This window comes from Plecotus auritus, assembly GCF_963455305.1.
Source record: "Plecotus auritus genome assembly, chromosome: 3".
Classification (NCBI taxonomy): domain Eukaryota; kingdom Metazoa; phylum Chordata; class Mammalia; order Chiroptera; family Vespertilionidae; genus Plecotus; species Plecotus auritus.
The window spans coordinates 181,859,167-181,871,310 of record NC_137772.1 but is presented as its reverse complement, the minus strand read 5'-3'; the positions used below and the strand labels follow the sequence as shown (position 1 = coordinate 181,871,310).

The window sequence follows — 12,144 nt, the reverse complement described above, 5'->3', positions numbered from 1 at the left end:
CTTCAGAATGAAGATAAACTAATTTACAGTTATTAAGAGGACTTCATAAAAGAGCATTAAATAAACCTCTGAGCCTAGGGATTTAAAAAGAGCTATTATGGACATTTACAGAGAATTTTTTGAATAAGAAAGGGTGATGTCTGGATTCCTCAAGCATAATATTAGGTCTTGCTGGTGGGATGTGTTTTAAAATTAGGGACTCTACTGTAAAGATGCTGATTCCAACAGGGCCTTGGAGTCAGCATTTTAATAACTGTATCAGGTTTCTAACGAACATTAAAGTTTAAATATCATTGAAATCATTGCCATAAGGAAATTATCTTCTCGGGACTCTACAATAGAGACAAATAACTCACTTTGAATTTTTTTAGTGTCATTAGATTACTCATAACAATTTGAAATGCCCATATTATTTATAGATTGTGCTGTGGCATAAAAATATTTCTCTCCTATGAATAATTACATATTTTTATAATATATACATACTTAAAAATAAAGGAGATTTTTGAAAATTGGTATCATTTATTTCAATGTTAGTGAAATTTAGTATGCACATATATGTAGATCACATATTTGAATGAATCTAAAATGGTATGGTTGCTGTTATTATTACTTAGGTACAAGTAAGATTTGTTCAGTATTTAGTATGTGCTAGGCACTATTTTAAGAACATGACATCTGTTATTTCATTTAAATCTCATAATAGTCTTTTAGGTACCATTATTAGTTTCAATTTCAGGTGGAGAAACCAAAACAATGAGGCTAAATCATTGCACAAGCCCATATACAGGTGGGAAGTACTAAAGGTGAGTTACACTCATGTAAATTGACCCTAAAACCCACACTCATAACTAGTTTTCTTTAGTGTTTCCTATTAAGCATTCTGCATATATCATCCTATTGAGCTAGAGTTTTCAAAATCTGCAGTTAAGGGTTAAATGGCAACTAGACCAGAACCAATGCACAAAGCATCAGATATAACAAATGTTCTTTTATTTAGTTTATTTCTCCATCCCCTCTAGTTGTAGTGAATTACATACTTCCATCAGTACCAGTTTGGAATTGGGAACGCCTATCTCCTCAGAGGATTTAGGTGAAGAAAAACTAACATAGCATCTCTCCCCTCCAATCTCCCTGCAAGCAAGATTTAGAACAGACAAAAGGGTCTTAAGATCAGATCAAAATTGGAGTACCTAGGGCATGTAATAAAATGATTAAATATACAATATATTACAATCTATTTCTTATCACATTTATGTAGCAATGAATGCCCTTCTGCTGATATAGCATTTATATTATGTATCTGCATGGCTATGTATGGGGTAAAGAAACTTTTACATACCAGTTTGAAGAAAATATTTCTTTGCTCTATTTACAGGATCATCCAAATCTTCTGGTGTAAGAAATAATTTTACAGCCTTTACCTTTAAAAATCAAGCAAGCAAACACATGTTACATAAAAATGACAAATTACATACTTTAAGAAAAACATGCCTCTTCAAAGAATAGGCATTTAACGAATGCCTATTTGATATTTGATGCTACAATTTTATCTTTAAACTTCCAAAAATTAAATAATCAATGTTGCCCTAGCTGGTTTTGCTGCTCAGTGGTTAAAACACGGCCCATAGACTGAAGTGTCTGAGGTTTGATTCTGTTCAAGGGCTTCTACCTCAGTTGCAGGCTTGATCCCTGGCCCCAGTTGGGCTTGCGGGAGGCAACCAATCAATGTGTCTCTTATCACACTGATGTTTCTCTCTCTCTTAATCTCTCTCTCTTTCCCTCTTCCCTCCTTCCCTTTCACTCTAAAAAAAATCAATGGAAAAAATATCCTTGGGTGAGGATTAACAGCAACAAAAAATAATCAATGTTACATTTAGAAATAAACTTCTGTACAAAGCAAGCTTATATACAAATTTAAAATATTATGAACCAGAAAAAGTGCTCTTCCATATCTTCCACAGTTGTTCTTCTGTCATTCTTTACCTCTATTACATGAATACAAGTGTGAAGTAATGACATAAAACTCAAACTGACCAACATACACAACAAAAATAGGGAAGAATACAAGCATAAGGGAATGGCAAGCCACTAATTGCATTCATGTTCTTAAGTCTCAGAATTCATTGGTCCTAAAATAATTGCCCAATTCTTTTTTGAAATTGCCAACTTTAATATTTTCTTTTAAAACCTAAATAGATGAGATTATGTTATTTTAAAAAGACACATCTACTGGTTTCTGTATTTTATCACTGTCTCTAGAACTGTGATTTATTTCTAAGTATGTGTCTTTGAGTAGCAATACTGACTACAAATTTGCAGATGTGGTCTGCATCATTAACTGTCAACCATATTTCCACGTACAAGATAATATTCACATGCACAATGCTTCTCACGAGTGCTATTACTATTATTTTCTCTTCCACTCAAGAAAACATACTATAACACAAATGAGTATGGCATTATCATATGAGTAATCTTGCATTCGTGCAAGTATATAATTTTTATAGACTTGTAGGTTTTTCATATTATGTGCACTTCATTCAGTGCAAAACTATGTGTATGTATATAATATGTAATTATATATAAAATATACACTTTAAATGTATATATAATTTTAATAATTGGGCAAATGTTGCCTCTTATATGTGACATTCATTTATAGTTTCATTTGAAACTAATCAGATAATTTTTCAAATCTGTTGTTCCCTTTTTAGTCTCTAGATTTGGGTGAATTCCTATCTTTTATATAATCTGATACCAGATTTCTAAAATTATAGGGTTTTACTTTACTCTAAATCTCTTATTCAGTCCACTCAGAATTTGATGAGTATTGGTCAATTCTCTGTTAAGTCTCAAACAATATTGCACAAGGCATACAGTTGGCTTTCTTATAGTATGATGCCAAGAATATGGTAGCTGCTCAACATATGTTCAGTGATGTAGAATATGGTATATATATATGTATGTGTATACATGTGTATATATGCTGGGTTAAGAAAGCAAGGAGCTGGCTTATGAGTGAGTGCAACTGCGAAAACAGAAAAGATCATAGTTTTAAGAATACATACCATTTCACTCTTCAGCAAAGCCAATCCAATTTGATCTGTGTGAACTTTCCTTCCCATCCCAAATCTCTGTGGTCCATAATAATTCACAAACCCTTTATGCTATGAATAGAAAGAAATCAATTAATTAAAAGTATATTGGTAGGGTTGGTAGGGACTGCATGCTTGTGACCACCCCCCCCCCCAAAGTCATATGTTGAAATCCTACCCTCCAATGTGATGGTATGTGGAGGTGGGGCTTGGGGAGATAATTAGGTCATGAAGATAGAGCCCTCATGAATAGGATTAGTGCCATTATAAGGAAAGGCCAGGAAGTTAGTTTACTCTTCTTTCTGCCATGTGAGAAAACCATGTTGGCACTGTAACTTCATGCTCCCAGCCTCCAGAACTATGAGAAATAATGTTCTGTTGTTTAAAAGTCACCCGGTTCAGGGTTCTTTGTTATAGCACTGAACTAAGACAAATAAATACAATTATTACATCAGAATATGTAATCAAGTCTTCCTCTTCATATTTATTTTAATAAAGAATCCTGTAATCAGTAATATACAAATGGGGACCAAATGGTCTGAGAGATGCTATACAGTTCAAGAATAAAAAGGAGAAGAATAAATAATTAAAAGTTAGAAAATAAACTGAGTGAAAAAGCTTTTAAAACGTTAGCTTTTCATTAACATTATTGAGGGGTTTCCTGGGATGTGGGACTTTTGGTGCTAAAATGGGGTAAGTTCTGGGAAAACTGGGATGAATTAGTTACCTAGCATTATACCTGATCTTTGCCCTGAGCTCTTTCTGAATTTGAGATTCTGCTGTCTGGACATGTTTGGAATAAGAAACAGATTTATTTTCAAACCCAGTTCATCTTTCAGTCATCTCAGTTTCTGACAGCCTGGGCCAACACAATGACATGGTGTCACTTCACCAAGAATAGAAAATTGTAATTTATTACTGCAACCATTTAAAGGCATTGGTCAGTGGTTAAATATACAGTAGGTCCTCGGGTTACGTTGGAGATCCGTTCCTACGGTGCGACGTAATGCGATTTTCACCATAAGTCGGAACCCACCTACATAAGCACCTACATCATTCACATGAAGCACATACACAGCAGTAATGAAGTAAAACAGTAAAAAAAATTTAAAAGAAAAATAACAATTCCTGACCTTTACTTGTGGTAAATAAATAATAAAAAACATAAAGCACATATGCACATACGTCGAAATGACGGAACTTTTTCTTTTTAATAAATAAATGGGAGACAGTGATTAACCACGAAACGACGTACATTGAGTCTGACGTAACCCGAGGACTGCCTGTATTCTCACAAAGAAAACACCAGGCCAGATGGTTTCTTGAAAGAATCTTCCACATTCACTTTATGAAAGAAGTATATATTTATTCATTCAACAATTATTATTGAGCACCAACTCCAGGACTGTTCAATAAAGATGCTAAGACAATTTGTTATTGGCATAGTACAAAAGGCACCCTTACCTCATGCTATTCACAAAAATCAATTGCAGATAAAAATAAGTACTCCCTGTATTAAATCTCATAGTTAACATTTTAACTATTTCAAATTTGAAAAAGAAAACAACAATACATAGGATAATGTCATAGAATAGCCAGAAGAATTTTAACTACCTCTTCTAATTACTTAGCGTTGGAAATAACAAGGTTTATAGCAATCAGAGACATGACCTTCTAAAATAAAACTTCAAAGACTTCTTATTTTCAGGGCTTCTCAATTCCCTTCCCTTATTATGAGAACTAAAGGAAGGTTGGCTAATGCTAGGATTATTCCAATTGGGGATTTTTATAATGAGCAGTTATATATCCATAAGTACCAAATGAGACAGGCAATAAATGCTATCAGAGTTCAGGCCCCCTCTTTTGGTGTTCTGAGCATCCAATTTCAATGTGGAGAGGGAGTTCCCATACCAACAAGCAATTCTGACATCAGTTGGGTGCCCCACCATTTCACTCAGTTCTGACACTATCTACTCAGAGATAGCATCAGATGCTACAGGTTAAGTGGTCAGTGGTACAAGATTGCCTCACCCCCACCACCTTCAGAAGCCAGGTCAGTCACAAACCCAGGCTGCACATGTGCTTCTGATGACCTGCTGTGAACTGAAGGTTATAACAAATACTCCTTGGACTACAGACACCAGCCGATAGTTCAAGTTGTTACCTGTACTTCTGACCAGCTTGCTTTAAATTAGAAGTTCCCAAGACCCCTACCTCGGGTTCCACTAACTTTCTAGAGAGGCCTGCAGACTCAGAGAAACATTTTAATGACCAGATCACCAATTTATTATAAACTCAGAATTATGTGACCCAGGAATAACCAGATGGAAGAAATGCATAGAACCTACGTGGGAAGTGATACAGAGTTTCTACGCCCTCTCCAGGTGGACCCATCTCCCTGCACATTGAACTGGAGTTCACCAATCCAGAAGCTCATTGAATGAACCCTTCTTTTGGGTTCTTTTGGGTTTTTATGGAGGTTTCATTACAGAGGAATGATTAATTAAATCATTGGCTGCTGACAATTGATTCCACTGTCAGCCTCTACCCCCTCCCAATTCAGGGGGTGGTACTAAAAGTTACAACCCTGCCCTGACTGGTTTGGCTCAGTGGATAGAGCATTAGCCTGCAGACTGAAGGGTCCCAGGTTCAATTCCGGTCAAGGGCATGTACCTTGATTGTGGGCACATCCCCAGTAAGGGATGTACAGGAGGCAGCTGACAGATGTTTCTCTGTCATCGATGTTTCTAACTCTCTATCCCTCTCCCTTCCTCTCCGTAAAATATCAATAAAATATATTTAAAAATAAATAAACAAATAAAAGTTACAACCCTGTAATCACAAAGTTGGCTCCATATGAAACCAGCCCCCATCCTTAGGGTCTTTACAAAAGTCACCTCATTAACCAACAAAAGACAACTCTATCACTCTCAACACTTAGGAAATTCCAAGGGTTTGGGAAGCTGTGAGCCAGAAACTGTGGATGAAGACCAAATATATGTCTGAAAAATATATTTTGGTCATATGAATGACCAAATATATTGTAGTGTCCCACGTTTGGGCTCCAGTTTGTAGTGAACCCCTTTCATGTCCCACGTGGTTGAGGGTTCAGGTTCAGGGTTCAGGCTCTGGAGGAGGCTGAACACAAATGAAAGAGACTAGAAAATATTAATTTGGAAATATTGGGGGCCAGGCAGGAGCCCAACTCAAGGGGAAGGACTTTGCTTTGCTCCGGCCTAGGGATCCCTTTTATTAAGAATACTAGAGGCCCAGTGCATGAAAATTCATGCACTGGAGGGGGAGTCCCTCAGCCTGGCCTGCCCCCTCTCACAGTCTGGGAGCCCTCAGGGGCAGGAGGCGACCCAGCAATCAGGGGAAAGTGATGCCCCATCACACCTCTGCTGCTGCCACTGCTGGCAGCGCAAGCCTCAGCTGGCCCTGGTTACCTGAGCCTTGGGTGACCCTGAGTGGCTGGGCAGCTGCCATCTGAGGCTTGCCTGTGCCTCAGGCTGGCCCTGGGCGGCTGGGCAGCTACCATCCAAGGCTTGCCTGTGCCTCGGGCCGGCCCTGGGTGGCTGGGGGGCGGGCCCGGCCTTGCCACATGCTTGCCGCCCCAGCAGAGCTGATGGGACTGGGAGCTGCCATCTTGTGGCAGTGGGTGCCTCCATCTTTGAGGGTGCTGCAGTCAATTAGCATATTCCCTCCCTATTGGCTGTGGCGCTGCCATCTTTGAAGGAGGGGCAGTCAATTAGTATATTCCCTCCTTACTGTCTGTGGGCACCGCCATCTTTGCAACAGCATGAGGGTCAATTAGCATATTCCCTCTTTATTAGATAGGATGGGATCCACCCATAGCTCTAGGCAGGCAATTCCAGTAATAGCCAATCAGCAAGGATTTACATAAGATTAAAAGGTGGAGGTTGCTTTAGCTATCACTGTCTCAACTAGACAGTGGGTGGTTGGCTCTGACCTTTCAGAGCTTCAAGGTTGACCAGCTTTCCGAGTTCCTTGTCCACACAGCTCTGCTAGTGAAGGCAATGGGCGGCTTCCAACAATATATATTTCTTATAAATCACAATATAGCACCTCCTTCCTTTTGTAAAAAATATCATTTTAATAACAGTGCCTCAGGGGGGAAAAGAATTTTAGGTAGGTCTAGAATAAAAAGGAAAATACTGTTAGGCAGAATAGATAGCTGCTAGGGCTGGAGGAGGGGAAAGTGGGGGGAAAAGGGGGTTTATCTCACCCACTGAACAAAGAAGTCAACAGTCTTGGGACTTGCCAAGATAAAATCGCCAGATGTTCTCATACATTCTAGGAAAAGCCCCAACAATGCAAAGAGGGACCTTGAAATCTAGTCTATTGCCCAAATATCTGGCAAGGGAACCTTGAAACCTATAAGGGGAAAACTACAGGATGTCCCCCAAAATACATATACCATATATATATATATATATACATATATATATATATATATATAGTATTTATTAAAATACTTTTCATTTTCAAAATGTAATAGGAGCTAGAGCTATCAGCTATTAAAGTATGTATACATTTTGGGGGGAACACCCTGTATAAAACCCTTGAACCCTCACCAGGCAGGGCACTCAGACTAGTTGAGTTGCCCTTTGTGCTTTAAGCTTTATAAATTCAATTGCTTTGTTTCCTTAATAAATTCACTTGCTTTGTTCAATACTGCTTTCTGTCACTAGTCTGAAGACAGGAGATAGAGAGAAGAGCTGAGAAGGAGAGAGCCTCCTCAGACTCAGGTGGCTCCTCTGGTAACAAAACTGCACACAGAGTATAAATTAAGAGAACTCCTATACACAGGTGAATGTGCTGGATTTAAAATCTTTAATTGGAGGATATTTTCCTGACTAAAAGGCATAATATTGATTAAAAACCAGTTTTTGTTTATTTTCCTAGGGGGGAGGCATAAAATTGTATAAAAAGGTCTTCGTGGGCAGAAACTTAGATCAGTTTTTCTCAATGTTAGCTACAGAGTAGAATCATTTAGGAAGTTATTTTTTAAAATACTAATGCCTAAACTGCATCCCCAAGTGTTCTTATTTAATTGGTTTAGGGGGTAGAGATTCACTGCTGAGAATTTTTTAAGCTCCACAGGTTGAGAATTACAGTTCTAGATCAGGACTTGGCTAACTACTGACTACCAACAAGTAAAATTTGGCCCAACATCTGTTTTTGTAAATAAAGTTTTATTGGAACATGGCTATGTTCAATCATTTATGTATTATCTATGGCTGCTTCCACACAATAGCAATAGAGTAGTTGCAACAGAGACCATATGCCTACAAAGTAAAAAAATATGTATTACTGGATCTTTATAGAAAAAAAAATTGCTGACCCATAGTACAGATAATCTGATTGAAGGCTATGGTTGTATACGTATATTTAAATGCCTGGCAAGTGTCATTTAAAATATATGCTATGTAATTTTTTACTGTAAGACATAATATAATGTATATAATGTCATTGGTATATGGTACATTGAAACAAAATTCAAAAATAGATTGAAAAGAAAAAAGAAATGTATAATTCCAAAAGATTATTTTCCAAATCACCAAAGATTTCTGAAAAGAATTACTAAACAAAGTTTCCAAAAACATTAATCCCTTTCCCTAAAATATTACCCTATATGGCAGATGCTGAAAAACATTCTTCTTATACAGATAGCTTTAATTTTTCCCCTATCTCTGGGAAAATTTACACATTTTATTTTTTTAATTATATTAAAGTTGTTATTGTTGTTTAATACAAAAATGTACTAAGAAGAAAATTTTAAAATAAGCCAAATGGCCCTAAATATCATTTAAAAAATAATTATACAGGCCCTGGCCAGGTAGCTCGGTTGGTTAGTGCATCGTCGCAATATGCAAAGGTTGTGCATTCGATATCTGGTCAGGACACATACAAGAAGCAATCAATGCATACATAAGTAAGTAGAACAATAAATCTCTCTCTCTCTCTAATCAATAAAAAAGCTATACATGTAAATAAAAAGAAAAGGTAAAAAAGAAAAAAGTTTATCTTCTTACTTCAATGTAAATAGAGGGACTATCAAAATTTTCCTATAGTACTCTTAAAATTGAGTTTTCTTACCTTAACATTTTCTATTGCCTCCAAAATTCTCTCTCTCAGGTTTGCAGAATCATTGATTTTATTTTTTAAATTTCTGATGACAATATCAAAGTGATTTCCTTTGAGCTGACCAAGTCTAAGGAAATCATCTACAGACCGAATATTAAACACATTCATTCTTTTCTTTTTAATTTCTTTTTCAATATTCTTCAACCTATAAATGATAAATCATATAGATTCAGTTAAATCTTACATTTAAAAAATATTGTAAGTTTTGAATGACAGTTGCCAGGTAATCAGTTATGTCACAACACTAAAACAAAAAATTTTTCCATCTTCCAAAGTTAATATTAATTCAACAAATGTGTACTAAAACCCCATTGTTATAGGATTATGTTAATCAGTTATTTTAAGAACTGTGACATATATTCCTAATGTTATCAACTCCATCTATGTAGACTTTTTTGTTCAATTGATATAATTTCTTAACTGTTCTTTTGTTCTTCCTATCCTTAAATTTTGTTCCTTTCCTCCTGTCTCTCTTCCTCCAACATTACTAAGAAAAACTACTAGCACCAGAGTATTTCCCCAAAATTATGCTCTGAACTCAAACTTTCCATTCTTCCCCAACATCTAAAGAATAGATTCCAACTATTTGCATAACTTTTAAGATCATTTAAGAACTGATGTTAATTGTTCTTTACATTCATATTTACTTTAGTTCTTATTGTTAAACTATCTGTTTTATTAGACAAACTGTTTAGCTTACTACCTCTCCAAATATAGCTTCAAATTTTCTGCATTGTCTAAAACCTTACTATTACTTGACAGGTCATTAAAACTCCACACCCATAAGCCAAATCAAAGAACTCTCTCCTAGGAACCAATAATACTTGTCTTTGGGTAATTAAAAACCAGCTTTTAACATCAAATACCTTTTAACATCTAAAGTCCTTCTCTCTTACCTATACTGCACTTTTGATCATAAAAACAAAATTATATACTTTTTTGGGTCCCTCATATTAGAGCTTAGAAGCATTTACCTGCAAACAGTGCATAATTAAGACATCTAATGACTAAGGATTAACACATCTATATTACCTCAAATTAGGTTCAATTATGGCTCAATGATCAACTTTTTGAAAAGTAGCTACAAAGCACAGATTTAAATACAATAATATTAATCACAGTATTATCTACAGTGAAATACTGAAACAAATTTCTATATCCAAAATTAGGGATAAGTTAAATAAATTAGCCTAAATAATGGAAATAATTTTGAAATATTTCATGACATAAATTTTCTTTAAAAAAATCTTAATTTTATAAATAAAATATAAATTGCAAATACATGATTTTCACACATATAAAAAGTCTTTGTACAATGTGTGTATGTAGGATAGTCTCTGAAAAATGCATGGAAGGAAACAGATCAAAATATTATTGTAGTTCTTTCTGAGTAATGGAATTATCAGTGACTTTTAATTTCTTTTTTTATAGCATATTTTTCTGTTTTCTAAATATACAATGAACATGTCTTTCTTTGACAATTACCAAAAATACTTTTAATAATCAATTGAGCTCAAGGGAGGCTAAATTTGAATGCTTTACTTTCTATTTAGATTTATTTTAAATATAAGGAAGCACAACAATAAAAGTATAAAAGTATTATAGCAATTAGGAAAAAAAATTTGTAAGACACTGTCCTGAATATAAATGCATAATTGAATATAGAACAGGATGTTTAGAAACAATTTGATCATTTAAAATCAGCCACTTCTCAGAGTTTCTATGGTAAAATTACCTATATTTGCAATGTAAATTTACTAGAAAACTATATAAAAAATAATTATATTATCAATGTGGAATGTGTTGATCAGTAAGCCTATACTCAATAAATTAACATTAATGAGGTTAATATGCTCCTAGAATTATTCAGAGTTTAATCCTATATTTTCTTATTTGATGCAATAAGAAAAAAGTTATCTCTTATCAAGTAATGTCTTATTACCTCTCTGGAGTCACTTTTCTAACAACCATTGCTTGATAGGTGATGGCTTTCTTGTCTTTAAGGCCTGCGTAACTAAAATCTGAAGGAATCACACCAAGTATGACAGCTAAAAAACCAATTGCTTCAAACATTTCTAGATTTTCTTTTCGTAGGGTAAAGGCTGAAAAAAAAAAATCCGAGGTTACAAAAAAGGCAGCTACCATACATCAAGTACATTCTTAGCAGACTAACAGATTAATATAATGAATCAAATAATTAATTTAAATAAGAAGTATTTTTTAATAAAAATACAAAATCAGTGTCATAGATTTCAGTGGTCATTTTTGAAATGCCAATTGGCTCATTAAAGATTTACGGGAAAAAAAAATTCAAATTCCTTAGTTTGGCATTCATATTAGGCCCATTCTCCCTTTTCAGTCCTCACATGTGCCACTTCCATTCCTGCATTGAGGTCTGCCCCCTGGTGATCAGTGTGTGTCACAGTGACCAGTCATTCCGCCGTTCGGTTGATTTGCATATTAGTCTTTTATTATATAGGACTAGTGGCCCAGTGCACAGAATTCATGCCCCGGGGGTGGGGTGTTCCCTCAGCCCGGCCTGCACCCTCTCCAATCTGGGATTCCTCTTGCAATCCGGGACCACTGGCTCCTAACTGCTCAACTGCCTGCCTGCCTGATCACCCCTAACCACTCTCCCTGCCAGCCTGCTTGCCCCCAACTGCCCCCCTGCCAGCATTCTCACCCCCAACTGACCCCCCTTGCTGGCCTGATCGCCCCCAACTGCCTTCCCGCCAGCCTGCTCACCCACAACTGCCCTCCCCTACTGGCCTGCTTGCCCCCAACTGCCCTCCCCTCCTGGCCTGATTGCCCCTAACCACCTCTGCCTCGGCCCCGCCACCATGGCTTTGTCTGGAAGGACGTTCAGAAGGTCTCCTGG

At 36.2% G+C, this 12,144-nt stretch overlaps 1 protein-coding gene across 3 annotated transcripts in view; it reads right to left on the bottom strand.

Annotated features, from left to right (window-relative positions):
- The window catches only part of PUS7L (pseudouridine synthase 7 like), a 32,501-nt gene that overhangs the window by 7,125 nt on the left and 13,232 nt on the right, over positions 1-12,144 (bottom strand). For all 3 annotated transcript variants that reach the window (XM_080660786.1, XM_080660785.1, XM_080660787.1), the window contains exons 3-6: positions 11,209-11,368; positions 9,219-9,411; positions 3,072-3,170; positions 1,343-1,424 (exon numbers count right to left, since the gene is read on the bottom strand). In XM_080660786.1, coding sequence (XP_080516912.1) covers positions 1,343-1,424; positions 3,072-3,170; positions 9,219-9,411; positions 11,209-11,368 — 534 coding nt within the window. The remainder of the gene's footprint in view (positions 1-1,342; positions 1,425-3,071; positions 3,171-9,218; positions 9,412-11,208; positions 11,369-12,144) is intronic.